This window comes from Arachis ipaensis, chromosome B6 (assembly GCF_059453495.1).
Source record: "Arachis ipaensis isolate K30076 ecotype BB chromosome B6, ASM5945349v1, whole genome shotgun sequence".
NCBI lineage: Eukaryota > Viridiplantae > Streptophyta > Magnoliopsida > Fabales > Fabaceae > Arachis > Arachis ipaensis.
Window position 1 is genome coordinate 136,222,414 of NC_142441.1, and position 18,354 is coordinate 136,240,767.

The window sequence follows — 18,354 nt, forward strand, 5'->3', positions numbered from 1 at the left end:
CAGATCTCTTTCAGGGACTACTTTAATAACTTTTCGTTTTGGGCTGACTTTGTTATGTCGGGCCCTTCTAAGTTAAAGTAATCCTCTTTAATAGGGTTGGTCAGACCTCTTTCCAGGGTTTACTTATAACTTGGTTTAACTTGGTTCGACTTCTTAATGTTCGACCAGTCTTTAAGTTATTATTTTAGCGATCCGTAAGACCTCGTCAGGTTCTTTTTTAGATCACTTTCGATAACTTCTTACATTATTCTGTGTTCATATTTGCCGATTTGTAGAAAGTGGTTGTCATCTCTAGATCGTCCTTTGGGTGAATCGCATTTTCACCTTTATCGGACGGTTGTCTTTATCGTGATCGTGCAGTGAAATTCTTTTTCACTTTCTGCCGATCTGTTGCTTTATAATCGGACAATGAATGCTTCAGATTAATGCATCTTGAAATCTTTGTAGAATATCTAAAATATATTTTATTTAAAGGAAAAGTGCAAATAGATACATATGGAATTGTCTGAGTCTCAACTTGGTGCCTCATTAAAAAACCTTTTCAGGAAAAAGAGTGCATCCAATGATGAGATCTTTTATCTCTTCTTAACTGTAGTACCTTCTTAGGTTGCAAGCGTGCCACGACCTGGGAAGCTCTCTTCCATCGAGTTCAGACAGTCTGTAGTAGCCCTTTCCAAGTATTTCTACAACTCGGTAGGGTCCTTTCCAGTTTGCTGCCAGCTTTCCTTCTCCTGGTCGAGTTGTTCCGATATCATTTCGGATTAGGATGAGATTATTCTCTGCAAAACTTCTTGGTACTACCTTTTGATTATATCTGGAATCCATTCGGCGCTTTAGAGCTTCTTCCCTGATCCAAGCTCTTTCTTAGAGTTCGGGTAACAAGTCGAGCTCTTCTCTCTGAAGTTGGGAGTTTGCTCCCTCATTGTAGTGAACTACTCTGGGCGACCCTTCCTCAATCTCTACTGGAATCATCGCCTCTATTCCGTATGCTAATCGGAAGGGGGATTCCTTCGTGGTGGAATATGGCGTTGTTCGATATGCCCATAGGACCTGTGGAAGCTCTTCTGCCCAGGCTCCCTTTGCATCTTGTAATCTCCGTTTTAATCCGGCCAGTATGACTTTGTTAGCAGCTTCGGCCTATCCGTTGGCTTGTGGATGTTCAACGGAGGTGTACTGGTGCTTTATATTCAAGTCGGCTACTAGTCTTCTGAAGCCTGCATCTGTGAATTGAGTGCCATTGTCTGTGGTTATTGAATATGGAACCCCGAACCTCGTGACAATGTTTCTATATAAGAATTTCCGGCTTCTTTGAGCGGTGGCATTGGCTAGGGGCTCTGCCTCGATCCACTTTGTAAAGTAATCTACCCCTACTATGAGGAATTTAACTTGTCATGATCCCTGTGGGAAGGGGCCGAGAAAATCGAGTCCCCATTTTGCAAACGGCCAAGGGGAGGTCACGCTGATGAGCTCTTCTGGCGGGGCGATGTGAAAGTTGGCATGTTTCTGACATGGTGGGCATGTCTTTACAAATTCTGTGGCTTCTTTCTGTAGAGTTGGCCAATAAAATCCTGCCCGGAGTACTTTTTTGGCGAGAGCTCGTGCTCCGAGATGATTGCCACAAATACCGTCGTGTATTTCTTCTAGCACTTCCCTTGTGTTGGAGGTCGGCACGCATTTTAGTAAAGGTGTTGAGATTCCTCTTTTGTACATGATGTTGTTTATGATGGTGTAGTACTGTGCCTCCCTTTTTAACCTCTTTGCCTCCTTTTCTTCTGTGGGGAGCGTTCCTGTTTTGAGGTAGTTGGTTATAGGGGTCATCCATCCTTGGTCCTGACTTGTTATAGTCAAGACTTTTTCTTCTTCCGAGATTGACGGGTTCTGCAACATTTCCTGGATGAGGCTTCTATTGTTATTCCCTGGTTTGGTGCTGGCTAGTTTTGAGAGTGCATCAGCTCGGGAATTTTGTTCGCTGGGTATGTGGCAGATCTTATACTCTCCGATTTGTTCGAGCTGTTCCTTGGTTTTATCCAAATACTTTTTCATGGTGGGATCTTTGGCTTGGTAGCTCCCTGTTATTTGTGATGTGACCACTTGTGAATCGCTGTAAATGTTGAGTTTTTGAGCTCCGACCTCTTTAGCCAGCTTCAAACCAGCTAATAATGCTTCATATTCCGCCTGGTTGTTTGAGGCCGGGAACCCGAACTTGAGGGAGAGCTCAACTTGGGTTCCTTGGTTGCTTTCTATTATCACGCCTACGCCGCTTCCAGTTTTATTTGAAGAACCGTCCACGTAAAGGTTCCATTCTGTGGGGGTTTCTAGGGCATCTGTGAATTCTGCGATAAAGTCGGCCAGATATTGTGATTTGATTGCCGTCTCAGCTTCATATTGGAGATCAAACTCTGACAACTCAACTGCCCATTGTAGAATTCTGCCTGCTAGATCTATTTTCTGCAATATTCCTTTTATGGGCTGGTTAGTTCGAACCTTAATGGTGTGAGCCTGAAAGTACGGGCGGAGTCGTCGAGATGTTAAGATAAGAGTATAGGCAAATTTTTCTATTTTCTGGTAGTTCAGCTCGGATCCCTGTAGTGCCTTGCTAATGAAGTAGACAGGTTGTTGCCTATTTTCGTCTTCTCTGACTAGTGCCGAGGCTATTGCCCGGTTACCTATTGCGAGATACAATATGAGCAGTTCTCCTTCTCGTGGTCGGGATAGGATAGGTGGCCGTCCTAAGAACTCCTTGAAGTCTTGGAAGTCTTGCTCACATTCTGTCGTCCATTCGAACTGTTTTCCCTTTCTTAAAGTAGCATAGAAGGGGAGGGATTTTATCGCAGCTCCTGCTAAGAATCGGGATAGGGCGGCCAATCTCCCGTTGAGTTGTTGTACTTCTTTGACACAGGTTGGGCTCTTCATGTTGAGTATGGCTTGACATTTGTTTGGATTTGCTTCAATTCCCCTTTGTGTGAGCATGAAACCTAAGAATTTGCCTGCTTCTACTGCGAAGGTGCATTTTGCGGGATTGAGTCGCATGTTGTGCTTCCTTATAGTGTCGAATACTTGAGCCAGGTCGGATAATAGTGTATCTTCGCTTTGTGTCTTTATCAACATGTCGTCCACATAAACTTCCATGATTTTTCTGATGTGATCTGAGAAGACTTTATTCATTAGCCTTTGATAAGTAGCTCCTGCGTTCTTGAGACCGAAAGGCATCACGATGTAGCAGTAGTTTGCCTTTGGTGTTAAGAACGAGGTCTTTTCCTGATCTGGTGGATACATGGGGATTTGGTTGTATCCCGAGTATGCGTCCATAAATGAGAGGTATCTGTATCCGGAGGAGGCATCTACCAGAGCGTCGATGCTTGGGAGTGGGTATGGATCTTTTGGGCAGGCTTTGTTGAGATCGGTGTAATCGGTGCACATTCGCCACTTCCCGTTTGATTTTTTCACCAAGACGACGTTGGCTAGCCATAGTGGGTACTTGACTTCTCTTATAAATCCTGCCTCCAGTAGTGCTTGTACTTGTTCTTCCACAGCTTTGGATCGTTCTGGCCCGATTTTCCTTCGTCTCTGCTGCACCGGCCGAGATCCTGGGTAGACCGCCAACTTGTGGCACATTAGCTTAGGGTCTATGCCTGGCATGTCTGCGGCTTTTCATGTGAAGAGATCGACATTATCTCGTAAGAATTGTATCCGTAATTCTTTTGAGTCTCCTCTGAGGATCGTGCCAATATTGGTCGTTTTGTCCGAGGTGTCTCCGATGAATCTTCTCTATCTCGCCTTCTGGTTGCGGACGGAGTTCTTCTCGTCGCTGGACTCCGCCCAGTTCGATTGTATGAAACTCTTCTCCCCTACCTCTAAGGTTTAGACTTTCGTTATAACAGCGGCGTGCCATCTTTTGATCTGCTTTTATCGTGGCTATCCCCTCTGTGGTTGGGAATTTCATGCATAGATGTGGAGTTGAGACTATTGCGCCGAGTTGATTAAGTGTTGTCCGACCTATTAGAGCATTGTAGGCTGAACTTACGTCGACCACAATGTAGTCTATCTTGAGGGTCCGAGATTGGATCCCTTTTCCGAAGGTTGTGTGTAGCGATATGTATCCCAGTGGTTGTACTGGGGTATCTCCTAATCCGAACAGACTGTTCGGGTATGCTCTAAGCTCCTTTTCGTCTAAGCCGAGTTTGTCGAAGGCTGTTTTGAATAAGATGTCGGCATAACTCCCTTGGTCCACTAATGTGCGATGCAGATTGGCGTTTGCCAGTATGACAGTGATGACCATGGGATCATCGTGTCCCGAGATGATGCCGGATGCGTCCTCTTTAGTGAATGTTATCGCAGGGATGTCGGGTGCTTCCTCCTTTCCCTCGACCTGATATACTTCTTTGAGATATCTTTTTCGAGATGATTTGGAGATCCCTCCTCCTGCAAATCCGCCGTGTATCATGTGGATGTGTCTTTCTGGTGTCCGAGGTGATCGTTCAGTTCGTCCGTCATCCTCGTCCCTTCGTCTTTTTCTTTGGTCATCATCTCGGATAGCCAGAAATCGATCTAATCTTCCTTCTCTCACCAATTTTTCTATGATATTCTTTAAGTCGAAGCACTCGTTGGTGGAGTGCCCTCGAACTCGATGGTATTCACAATATTCCTTCCGGTTTTCCCTCCCCTTTTGCCTTTGAGTGGTCGTGCCGGGGGGATTTTCTCTGTATGGCAGACTTCTTTGTACACGTCGACCAGGGATGCCCTGAGAGGAGTGTAATTATGGTACTTTTTGATTTTCTCCCCCTGTCAATCTTCTTTCTTTTTGGATTCCTTGTCTTTATCTCGGTAGGGGTTCCCAGATTTTGAGGTTTCTCCCAACCGAGCGTTTTCTTCCATGTTGATGTATTTTTCTGCTCGCTCCTGTACTTCGTCTAATGAGGTAGGGTACTTCTTTGATATAGATTGGCTAAACGGTCCCTCTCGTAGGCCATTGATGAGTCCCATGATGGCGGCCTCTGTTGGTAAGCTTTGTATGTCCATGCATGTTTTGTTGAATCTTTTCATGTAGTTGCGGAGGCTCTCCCGATCTCCTTGCTTGATCCCCAGTAGACTGGGGGCGTGCTTGGCTTTATCTTTCTGGATGGAGAATCTGGCCAGGAACTTTTTGGCCAGGTTGTCAAAGTTTGAGATGGACTTTGGAGGTAAGTTGTCGAACCATCGGATTGCTGTCTTCGTGAGAGTTGTTGGGAAAGCTTTGCAGCGAACGGCGTCTGAGGCGTCGGTAAGGTACATTCTGCTTCTGAAATTGCTGAGATGGTGGTTGGGATCTGTGGTACCGTCATATAAAGTCATATCTGGGAGTTTGAAGTCCTTTGGGATTTTGGTTTTCATGATCTCCCTGGTGAATGGATCCTGTTCTTTACGTGAGCTTTCCTCAGGAGTGATTCGAGGGGCCTTCGATTTGAGATCGGCTTCTAATTGCTGTAATTTTTCTTCCAATTCTCGACGTCGCCGTACTCTCTTTGTAGATCCTTTCCGATTTCTCGTTGTTGTTGGGTTTCTTTTTCAAGTTGCTTCAAGCGATCTTGAAGTGCTTCTATTGCTCCTGGGTTTGCTGGATTTTTGTCTCCGTTGGATTCCGGGGTATCTTTTAGTGGGGTGTCCGCGTTTTTGTGCGGCGTTCTGTTTTATAGATCTGAATCGTGATCGTTGTCATGGTCGTCCGCCATGGTGTTGGGATGACTTCCACGTCCCCGGCAACGGCGCCAATGTTCCGAGGATTACCTGAAACTGGAGGTCGATCTCGGACGAGATCTTCTGCACTGGTCAGAGCCGACCTGTCCAGTCGGTGGATGACGGCCGGAGCGGGTGCGTCCGACTTGTTGGATTAACTGTACTGCTGATCCTTTGTCACCGGAGGTTGGGAGGTACCTGCAAGAGACTCCGATGCTTAAGTTAGCATGGGTATAAAGCAGGTTTTATGTAGAATCAGAGTATGAGTTATACCTGGGTGCTCCAGTGTATTTATAGTAGTTGTAGAGTGACCTTTTTAGATAAGATAAGTTAGTTATCTTATCTTATCTTTATCTTTGAGTTGAGGTCAGTTTATCTTCAAGGGAACCGCCTTTATCTCTATAGGCTTGGATTGCCTTTGGATGTGGGTCGTGTTCCTCTATTTGGGACCTTTACTGGGCTTTCCTGTTGATTTGACCGATCTCTTTAAGAAGAGATCGGGTAGGCGGACCTGAAGAGGTCGGTCGTCATGTCGTTAAAACATCCCGGGTCGGATAGCTCGACCCAGGGTATGAACAGATACTAATATTTCTTCAAGCATATCTACTATAGAATTTAATTGTGGGTTAAAAGTATGATAAAGATGTGGGGAATCATTTCCATGGTAACACTTTTTAGAAATTTCGTGTGAAAAATAAGTCTTTTCAGGTTTTTGAAGTCCTTCAATAAAACTTATAGTAAAATAAAGATTTTGAGAAAAATTATTTTGTATTGATTTTAAGAATTCGGTGTCATTGCAATTAACATTAGTTAAAATCATTAGTTTTTGATCTATTAATTTTGATAATTTAATTATTTCTTCTCTTAAATCTTCAAATTTACTTTTTTCCATTAGATAACGCTTTTCTTATAAAAAGCTATGGTTTTAAGTGTTTTGTAGTGAAAAGTGTGGCTTTAGAATGTATGGTTTAGGTTTTGCCACGTAGGTGTCTTTAGAAAAAGTTATTTTTGGGATCTTTATTTGAGTGGTGGCTTTAGAGACAAGGCAAATTGTCTAGTGCCTTTCATTTTGGCGTTGAATTTGTCAAACTTTGTTTTTTAAAATTATTTATTTTTGTATCTTTAAATTAAATATTAATTTTATAATTTTATTATATATTTAAGCGTTGTTATCAATTAAATTTACTTAAATTTAACAAAATTTATACTCATGTAACATGCATGTGAATTATGAATTTTTTTTTTGTATTTTTTTTATTTACACATTTCTTTCACATATCATTTTTTTATTGTTGTTACTTTTTTTTTCTTCTTTCTTTCTGGTAGTTTTTGCGACTAATTTTTTTTCATAGAAGTGAGAATGGTGAAATTTTTTGTATTTTTTCAAAACTGTAAAAGGTATAAAATTAAAGGGTCCGATTTTTATACTCCAAATTAAAATCGTTCTATATATGAGAGTAACTTCTCAACCGTTCACAATTCAAAAAAATATTATTGTTAATCCAATATCAAAAATAAAAAAAAAGTAATGAATTTTTACAATATTTTTTTTCCTTCTCTTTAATTTGTCTTATTTTTATTCTAGTTAAAAGAATAAAACAAAAAAAATTATAAAAAAATAAAACAAAAAAGAGAAGATGATGATGGAGGAGAGAGTTTTCAATCGTGTAGAATCTATCATAAAAATAGCAATAATTTTTTTTAACTGTAACATAGTAAATTTCTTAACCATGATACAGATTTTTGTTAATAGGGTAAAACAAAAAAAATTATGAGAATGTAAAATAAATAGGAAAATAACAAGAAGAAAAGAAGAAGAAGATGATGATGATGATGATGATGATGATGAAGAAGAGGAGGAGAAGGAAATATTTTAAATTGTGCAAAATTTATCAAAAAAATACTAAAATAATATTAAAATTTTTTAACCATAACACAAAAAATTCTTTAATTTAATTTAAACATAGAAATTTCTTAATCGTGATATAAGAATTTATTAACCGTAACATTTTTAACTGAATGATATTTTTTTATTATTAAACTAGTTAAGTGATATTTAGCTCATATTTTTTATTTCAAAACACATTTAAATTTATTTTATTAGTTGAGTATGTTAAGATTTTGAATTTGTGATTTTTTAAAGATTTATTTATCATTTCTAACTAAATAATGTGTTTTTGTTATTAATAAATTAATTATGTGGTATGAATTAATATATAAGAGATTTAGTCATTTCTGTATCATTTGTAACAATTTAATGTATTTTTTGAATTTAAAATATATTTAAATATATTTTATTGGTTGAGTGAGTTAAAATTCTGAATGTAACTCTTTAAAAATTTCTTATGTCATTCACAAAAATTTTTGTGTCATTTACAAAATATTTATGTATCATTCATAACTAAATTAAATAATGTATTTTGTTATCGTTAAATTAATTGTGTAATATTTAATTAAAAAAAAAATAATAATAATAATAAAAGGAGGAGGAGCTGAGGAGGTGAATGTGGTAATGATGACGAGACAATAACAAAAGAAGAAGAGGAAAAAAATGAAAAAAGAGAGAAAAAAAACAAACAGCGACACATACAAAAAAAAAGAAGTGTGTGCAAGTACGAAGGAAAAAAAAATAGCTATTAGACATTTACATATAAGCATCATAGCAATTACTTTAAAATAAATTGGAGTCAATTTTATTACCACCAGAATGAGACTCACGTGCTACATACACTCAAATAAATGATAACATCGATTAATAAATATTATAAAATAATTTTAAATATATAATTATAAATATGAATAAAAAAACTTATGAAATAATAAAAATTTAATCACATAAAAATATACATGGTTAAATTTATAAAAATCTTAAAGCTCATAGTTATTTATATAATATTAAATTATCTTTATTAAAAATGATATATTTTACATATAAATATATATATTTGTGTTATTTTATTTTTAATATATATTTTATATTTTAATATATATTTTATACAATTAATTATTTTTTATGTATATATATAACATTGTTGTATCTTTATTAATTTTTATTTTAAAAATTAAAACTTCATATATCTATATTATCAATTATTTTAATAAGTACAAATAAATTGTATTTTTATTGGATAAAATTAAAATATAAATATTAAAATAAAATAACATTGACTACTTAATTCAGTTCAAAAGTTAGTTTATTTTAGTTAGCAATGGCTACTTCTAATAATTTTTAAAATGTAAATTATGTTTTAAGTATCTTTGCTAGTAATTTTATATAAAAAAAATTTTATTTTCTTATTTTAAGAATCTTCTAACACATGCAATGTTTTACATTGTTAATTTTATATTCATCTACTTTATCATCACTTCTTTAAAAAATTCCAATATTTTTTAACATTTGTCATCATTATTATGATTTTAAATATTACTTTTAGTGTCTATATGTATGTAAATTATATGTTTTAATAAATATAAATTAAATAATTTAAAAAACAATTAACATTACTAAAATAAATTTTAGTTGTAGGAGTACAGTAATTTTGTTAATTATTGTAAAAATTGTTACAAAATATGAATTAAATAGTAAAGATGACATTAATATTGTTAAAGAGAGATTTTAATCGTATGAGACTATGAGTTATTTTATTAATTATTATGAAAATTCTTAAAAAAAATATTAAAATTGAAAATAAAAATGTATATAATTGGATTTATAATAAAATGATATCTACTATAATATATACTTATATGACAAAATTATAAAAAAGTTACGTGTTATTATTTGAATGCAAAATAATTTTAGTAACAATTTTTATAAAATATAAAGAGATAGATAGAATAGATTGATAGATTGATTTTGGGCTTTGGATTGTTTGATGACAATTGTTATATGGCTATGGCGTTGGCACATGCTAGTCCACCGACCTACGTCTTTTTTTTTTTTAACTAGAAATAAGTCTCGAATTCAAAATTTTTTGATAAAAATTAAAAGATTATATTATTTGAGATTTTTTTATGTTTATTATTTATAATTTACATCTAAAAGTTTATATTTTCTAAAATGATACGTTTAAAACAATGTGTTAAATTCAGAAAATTGTAGAAAATAGAAATTTAAAAAAAATAATAATTATATTAAAAAGAAAAAATAAAAACACAATTAAAAAAAAAAGATGATGCAAACAAATAAAGAAAAAAATTGAAGTGGTCATGAAAAATAATTTAAAAAAAATGAAAATGCATCGGTGTAAAGCGCGAGTATAAAAATAAAGTGTGCATATATTTTTCTTTCTTAATGTCACTTTTATTTAGTAAACTAAAATAAAATAGTGAAATTTTAACTTGTTTTTAAGAAAATTAAAAAATAAAAAATATTTTCATAAATCAAATAGTTCCTAACCTTCTTCGCTTTTTATTTTTAATATGGTGCATCGTTATGGAGAACATAGGTGCTTTACCTGTATGTAGTGTCAGAGAAGCTGAAATCGGACCGAGGGAGTTGAAGGTAGGAACTCGGACGGTCCGATTAGAGGGAGCAACTCAGACCATCCGATTTGTGATGTCCTAGCCACGTGGCGCGCGTTCGTTGTCCCCCAGGACGGTGCCCCCTTATACCAACATGCTTCCTGGAACCCAACTCATTCCCTCCGAGTCTTTTTCATAGAACCCAACCAGCAATCCCTTTCCTCTCTTCTTCTTCTTCAGCCTCCAAACCCCATTGTTCTTCATGCAAATTTGAAGAAAAAATTCACAATATCAAAGAAACAAAAATATAAAGATGTTGATCATCTTGAATTTCATATTATACATTATCTTAGCCATCCTGATTAGGTAAGTTTAGTTTTTAATTTTTTTTATATTTTAGATTTATTATTATTATTGTTAAAAATTTAGGGATATATATTTAAATGAAGTAAATATTATATGTTATAGAGTTAATGTTATTATTGTTAGAAAGTGAATTTAGGAACATATAGGTTAAGATTGTGATTATCATTAGAACTTAAGAATTTATTGTTGAGTCTATATATGTGTATATGTACAGTTGTAGTTGATTAGTAAACTTTTTAATTAATGATAATATTTAAATTGATGTAATCTCATAAATTAGTAAAAATAATATATGTTTAGAATTTTTTGTAATAATTTTAAAAATTATAATTAATTATTACGTTTAAGTTGAATAATTTTTGAAAATGGTTTGAAAAATTTTGAGTAAATTAGACAGAATTTTTTGTAATAAATTTTTGTTTGTTGTTAGATTTTTAATTGAAATAAATATGTTAGTGTAGCTGAAGGCTTAAAATCGGACCGGACCGGCCGGTTCGATCAAGAAATCAGTAAATCGGACTCGAAATCGGTCCGGTCCGATGATGTGACCGCATAAGACAACGAACAATTCAAACTCAGAGTGAACCGGTCAAAGCCGGTCAAACTCAGTAAGATCGATTTGACCGAACCGTCTGAGTTTCAAAATTTCTCAAAATGTGGAAGATGGGGTTCGAACCCCTCTTCAAGGAGAAAAATGATACTCACAACCACCAGACTGTTAAATTTGTTATTAATATATATATATATATCTTTCAGCAAATAATTTATTTCTATTTAATTTAGTTTAATTTTAGTTATAAACTCATTCATTCTTAAATTAATTATATTTTTTGTTAACAATAATTATAGACTCACTTATTTTATTTATAATTATATAATATCTATTAATATTATTTTTCAATAATTATTTTTTTGTTTGAATTGGATTCAGTAAAATTATATATCAAAGCTTTGCGATTTGAATTATTATGTCTTGTTTAGTTAATTGTGAAAATTATTTAAATTATATATCATAGATAGTTATTATCTTTTAGTAGTAAATTAGTCATTGTTAATGATTTGACTAATAATCTGATATGTTTTTGTAGAGTTTACGGTATCTGATATGTGATCACCCACTCCCTCCGAATCGGTACAATGATAGGGTTGAAGAGCATTTACGGTTTATTGGTTTCTTGCATGTTTCCCAAATTAGAGTAGTTCAATGTCAGAAAGCACTGGTAAATGCACTAGTCGAAAGGTGGCACCCAAACACACATACCTTTCACCTTCGTGTTGGTGAATGTGCTGTGACACTGGAAGATGTTGCTGTTATCTTTGGTCTTCCAACAGACGTTCTTCCAGTCACATGGATGATTATGAGTAGTTTTGAAGCCTTAGAGGCAGAGTGTTTACAGCAATTTGGGGTTGCACCGAAGAAGTCTGACTGTAGAGCAAGCTGCATAAAACTGACCTGGCTTCGAGATCTAAAAGAAAGATTACAGTTGGTTGACGAAACCAGCATGCAGAGGTACGTGAAGTGCCACATTATGTTATTATTTGATACAGTCTTGTTTGGGACAAGTCTGGGGCATCTGTGAACTGGAAGTTCCTGCCTTTGCTTCGTGATTTTGGCAGTATCGGACAGTACAGTTTGGGATCTGCATGCCTGGCACACCTGTACAGATCATTATGCAGGGCATCTCGTTTTGACTGCAAGAAAATCGATGGTCCGCTAGAACTTCTGCTAACCTAGGCTTGGATCCGTCTCCCATATCTAGCGCCATTTCCTCGGGATCCCTACAGTTTTTCGCTTGCAAACAGGTAACATTATATTACAGTTACGTTCTATATTTGTTTGCGAGAGCATTTGCAACAGTGCCATCACCTTGGTCTTTGTCTCCATCAAGACCAACAATTTCGTAATTGCTTTCAAACTCTTCCTCACTGTCGCTGTTGTAATCTTCCCGTTCAATATTTTGATCGGCTTCAGACGGTTCGAATTCAACATACACCTCAATGAATGATATCTGACCGCGACTTTCAATGTACATTGAAAACATCTCTTACATACTCGCTTCATTCGTTACATATTTCGTCTGAAATTGAACGAATCCATCACCAAATACAGGTATGGGATACCTATATAAAATATATGATATTCTTCTAGACAATCCAGATTCTATCTTCTCACAAATCACACCTTTTAGTTCCTCGAATGACATTGTGAATGAAATAACAATATCTAACGGATTTTCACAAATAAATTTCACTCCTTCAACTGTTTCTAACAAAATCTGATCGAAATAATATACTTTCAGTAAGACTTTGTCATCCATTTTTCTCACTCATATGAATAAACATCACACTCTCATTATTTTCCTTCGTTTGAAAGAAGAGAGAAAGATAGATGGAGGTGCTGAAGGAAGAAGACGATGAACTGAAGAAATACTCTTATCAGTACAATACGAGTTACCCACACTTATATAATGGTAAAAAAATATATCATACTCAATTCGGACCCAACGATTACCGTTAACATATTCAAAAAAATATTTATCCAAACTTGGAGGATCCATTTTCTTTATAGAAAAAAAAATTAATCGGACGGTCCGATTAGTTAACTATGAATTTCAAATTTTTTCTCCCTCACAACTCGGACCATCCGATTTGGTAACCCAATTATTTTTGCACAGAACTCGGATGGTCCGATTTCTTCTACCAGATTTTAGCCAAAAGCTGTCTCACATCTATGTATAGTACCACAATAATCCATATCAACGCATAACACATATATATGGTATATCTAAATTAATGAGTCAATCTTCTTTGAGGTATTTAGTTTACCCGACTAGGTTAGATAAAACAAATCTAATAAAACCACGTGAATGTGGCCAAATAGCTCATTAGTCCCCTATGATGAAGAGATCAGTTCAGTTTCCATCTTGGATAAAGAAAATAATTCGTGTTTATTTCGTCACTATATTCTTAATTTGTGATTAAGAGTTTGTTAGTTTTTTCCTGACTTAAAATGATTAAAAAAATTGAATAATTATTCAAATCGATCCTCAAAAATTTTAAAAATAGATATTTTAATTTCTAAAAAAATTAATACATAAAAATATTTTTAAAATTTTATTTCGACAAACAAATCAATTTTCAGTTCATTTTTGGTGAGTTATCCAAATCAATACTCAAGGATTCTAAAAATGGACATTTTAATTCCTAAAAAAAAATCAATACACAAATTAATTCTCAACGTTTTTTTCGTTAGACATAACAATCTTCCGTTCTTTTTTCGGTGTGATTTACTAAATTTCTCAAGTATTTATTAAAAAAAATATTAGTAAATATTATAATCAAATTAACTTTTAAAATTGAATTAAACCTATTTAATTTCTAATATGATCTTTTTTCAAAAAAATATTATTGAATAAAAAGATATAAAAAATTTTTACATAAAATATATATATATATATATATATATATATATATATATATATATATATAGTCACTTAATAATAATAATAATAATATTGTGCAATAAAATTATTAGAGATTATTTTATAAAAAATTTAAAGTTAAAATTATTTGATATTTTTGTATTAATATAACTTAGTTTGGTGTGATAACTAGAAATTAAGTATCAAAGTTATTCTTCTATTTTCACATGAATTTTAACTTGATCATCAAATTATCAATTAACTCAAAAAAATTAGCTAAATTTTTACTTTATAATTAGACTAACTTACCATACACATCTATGTAGCACATATATATGAAGATTATTATGTCTGATAGAAAAAAACGTTAGAAATTAATTTGTATATTAATTTTTTTTAGGACTAAAATGTTTACTTTTAAATTTTTAGAGATTGAATCAGATAATTATTTTGTCGAAAAATAAAATAAAAATTAATTTATCTGTTAGAATAAAGTCTTAAAAATATTTTTATGTGTTAATTTTTTTAAAGACTAAAATGTCTATTTTTAAATTTTTTTAAAATTTATTTAAATAACTACTCAAAAAACTTAAACCAAATCCAATCCAATAAACTGAGACCAAATCTGGCAGACAAGCTTGCTTCCACATCGTAGGTTGGTCATTCTGAGTCGTTAGAAACAAGTACGAATTTCGACAAAAATTTATGGAACCTTGGATACTTCACTCTGGATACTTATCAGTTATCATAGATGAAAGTTTTTGTGTGATTAATGGGGATTCAGATTTGAGACACATAAGGAGCTACATGCATATATGTCTACAGGAGAAGAAGTGGGCCGGCCAGTCGGGTTATTCGACGGGAGATTCGTAGTTCGGTTCGTTTTAAATTTGATTTGGCTCAACTTATTTTATTAAATAAGTTAGGCTTTAGTTTTTTATAAAATCTATTAATTAAAAAAGTCAGGCCATAGACTTAACAAAAGTTATGAAACTTATTGGATTGACTTGTTAAAATATAGCTTTTTTTTAGAAATAAATCATTTTTAGTTTAAATTTTTAATTATTTACTTATATTAATATAAAACAAAACTAAAAAGAATAAATAGTCAATACTAATTAATATCGTAATTTTTTGTTCAAAATTTTTTTTTTATAAATTATAAATATGATTATGATACACTAAAGATTGATATATAAATGATTTTTTTATAAATTATGAATTATAAATTTTAGAATTTATTTAATGTCAATTTTAATTTTTTAAGTTTATTATTTTTTGAATTCTAATTCACAAAACAAGTTTTTCAAATAAACTTGTATGCGCTCTTGGATTCTCTCCTTAGTGGGTACCTTTAAAATTAATTATGATGTTAGTTATCCTGGTAATGGTGTTCGGGTTGGTTTTGCTTGTGTTAGTAGAGATTGGAAGAGAAGGTGGCAACGGGGCTATCTGGGAACAATTGAGAGTCGTAACATTTTGTAAGGAGAGTTGTTTGCTATTTGGAGAGGCTTTCTTTTAGCATGGGAGATGAGACTCGGGGCAAAGAGACATTATATATGAGACAGACTGTGTGGAGGTCTTTACTATTATCAATAATTTACAGGATTGCTCTAGTTTTATTGATCATTTGGTGTTAAAAATCTGAGATATTATGTCTTGAAAATGGCATGCTGATCTCTGGTTGATCTTGAGAGATGCAAACACAGTAGCAGACATCATGGCAAAGACTGTAATGAGGACCCTTTCTCTTCAAGTGGAGCTTCTGTTGCCTTGGAAGGAGTTTGAAAGTAGTATTCAGCGAGACTGCCTTTTTTAAGCAGTTTCTTGTTTTTTTATTTCTTTTTTTGTTGTTGTTTGTTTTCTTTTAAGTCACAAAAAAAAATAGACTCGTAGGCTATCAAGCTTTAAACAGGACGGACTTGAGCCTATGGGTATTTGCGGTGCGATTTGGATTGGTTTTGAGTCAAAAACTCATCCGATCCGAACACTAATTTTATTTGAGGTGCGGTTTGGATTGGATTGGGTTTGCGGTTAAAAAAATTAAATATACATAACAAGTCTCAACATCAAATTTTAAATAACCAACAATGACATAACAAGTCTCAACAATATCTTAAAAAACCAATAATAACATAATAATAAAAATAAAATTATAGGTTCGTTAAAATAAATAAATAAATCTTATTTTTAATATAAAATATTTATTAAATAATAATAATACATAAATAATATAAAAATATATAACAAATTGAACATATTATAAGTAAAATTATAAAAATAATAATAAAATAATAATATTATAGTACATTATGCACTTTGAATTGGATTAGATTGGTTTTGCAAAATAATTCCAAAATTCGATTCGATTCATGCGGTTTGCAAAAATAAAATCCAATCAAATTCAAATTTATTAGTTTTAATCGATTTTCGATTTAAATTGAATTGGACGAGCGATTTAATTTAGATTTATTTTAATTTGTACACCCCTATTTGAGCCTAAAAAAAGCCTATAAAAAATAATAAGCTTAGGCTTGGATCGATTATTTACAACGTAATCAAGACTCGTCAAAGCCTAATGAATGTTAATTACAACATGGGCCAAGCTATAACATTCATTATTCATTTATTCATTATTTATTTAGATATATCATATATGTTAATTAAAATCGTAAGGGATAAAATTAGTATTCAATTAGTTTAAATAATAAAAAAATTATTAACTAATATACATAATTTTATATAATATATAATTAATTTTTAGAATACATAAAATATTTTTTTATAATACTTTGATTTATAGAATTTTACAATGATAGATAGATCATTAAAATCGAAAAAATACTAAAATCCTATGTTCTTTTTAGGGATAAATACTTTTTTCGTCCCTAAGGATTGAGGTCAAAATCAAAATCGTCCCTGACTTTTTTTTGTTATTAAAATCATTCTCAACGTTACAAAACGTTATAAAATCGTTCTTTTCTACTTCAATTTTATTTTTTTACCAAATTACCCTTATTAAATAATAAAAATAATTAAAAAATTAAAATAAATTATAAAAAATTATAAAATAAAATAAAAAAAAAAGAAAGAAAACAAAGGGGAAGGGGAAGGGGGAATCACGCAGAAGGTGGGAGTAGGAAAAAAGAAGGGGGAAGGGGAAGGGGGAGGTCATGCTGTTGTTTGGGCTGCCTCGGAGGTGCACCTGCCATCGCCCCTACGTCCAACCCGCAGCCACCGGCCGTCGCAAGCTTGCATGGAGGCACCGCCGCTGCTGTCCAGCTCCCGACCCTCCGCTGTTCACTGTTCGAGTTCTCCCTGCCTCTTCTCGAAGCCGCCACTTGCCCCTGCGAGCCCTCGCCGCTTTGTCCTCCGTCTCGATTCCAAGGGAAGACCGCCACCAGGAGTGGTGGTGGATTAGTCATGCACTTCTCCCTTCCGCGTTGCGAAATCACCGACGGCGGCTCTGCTCCTCACATCATCATCAGTGGCAGTTGTCCACGGGTTTGGTGCCTCCCAAGGAAGAAACCGAGCCCTGTCCCGTCGTCGCCGCTGGAGTGAGGTCCCGTCGCCATCGAGCCCTATTGTTGCTTCTGCTTTTCTGCTTTTACTTTCTGCCTTCTGCTGCTACTTCTGCTTCTATTTTTGCTTTTGTTGTTGCTTCACCATTGTTGATTCACCCTTCACAATTGTTGTTGTTAATTTATTATTGGTGATACTGCTTTTGATTATAGTAAATTAGTAATTGCTTTTGATTATAGTAATTGCATGATGATGATTTGGCTATGGTGACAGTGGTGATGGTGGTGAGGCAAGGGAGAGTGAGGAGGTGCGAAGGGGAAGAGGTGATGGCTATGTTGCTGTTAATTTAATTTCTTGCTTCTACCTTTTGCTATGTTCTGTCTACCTGGTAAAATGAAGAAAAGTGAGAAGCTGGAAGGGGATTAGGGAAGAGTGAGAAGAGGAAGGGGAGGAGGGAAGAGTAAGAAGCTGGAAGGGGATTGGGGAAGAGTGAGAAGAGGAAGGGGAGGAGGGGTGGGTGTCATCCGGCAGTGGTAATTGCCGCAGCGAAGGTGAGAAAAAGAGGATGATGGCAAAGAGTAGAAGGAAGGGGATTGGAGGAGGGGTGGGAGGAGAGACCAAAGAGATGCTGGGGAGTGGGTGGGGTGGGGTTTTGCTCTTTTTTTTTAATATTATTTTTATTAATAATGAAGGGTAATTTAATCAAAAAAATATAATTGAGGGTTAAGTACTGAAATCGTCCCTAAGGTTTGGGGTGAAAATCAAAATCGTCCCCGACCTTTTTTTGTTATTAAAATCATCCTCAACGTTACAAAACGTTATAAAATCGTCCTTTTCTATTTTTTTGGACCAAATTACGCTTAACTAT

At 34.0% G+C, this 18,354-nt stretch overlaps 1 protein-coding gene across 1 annotated transcript; it reads left to right on the forward strand.

Annotated features, from left to right (window-relative positions):
- The first annotated feature begins 10,147 nt into the window (after positions 1 to 10,147).
- Positions 10,148 to 12,277, forward strand: LOC110263832 (serine/threonine-protein phosphatase 7 long form homolog). The gene is made up of 3 exons (XM_021105656.2): positions 10,148 to 10,216; positions 11,631 to 12,052; positions 12,160 to 12,277. Exons 1-3 carry the CDS (start codon positions 10,148 to 10,150, stop codon positions 12,275 to 12,277), a joined length of 609 nt encoding a protein of 202 aa, XP_020961315.2.
- The last annotated feature ends 6,077 nt before the right edge of the window (positions 12,278 to 18,354 follow it).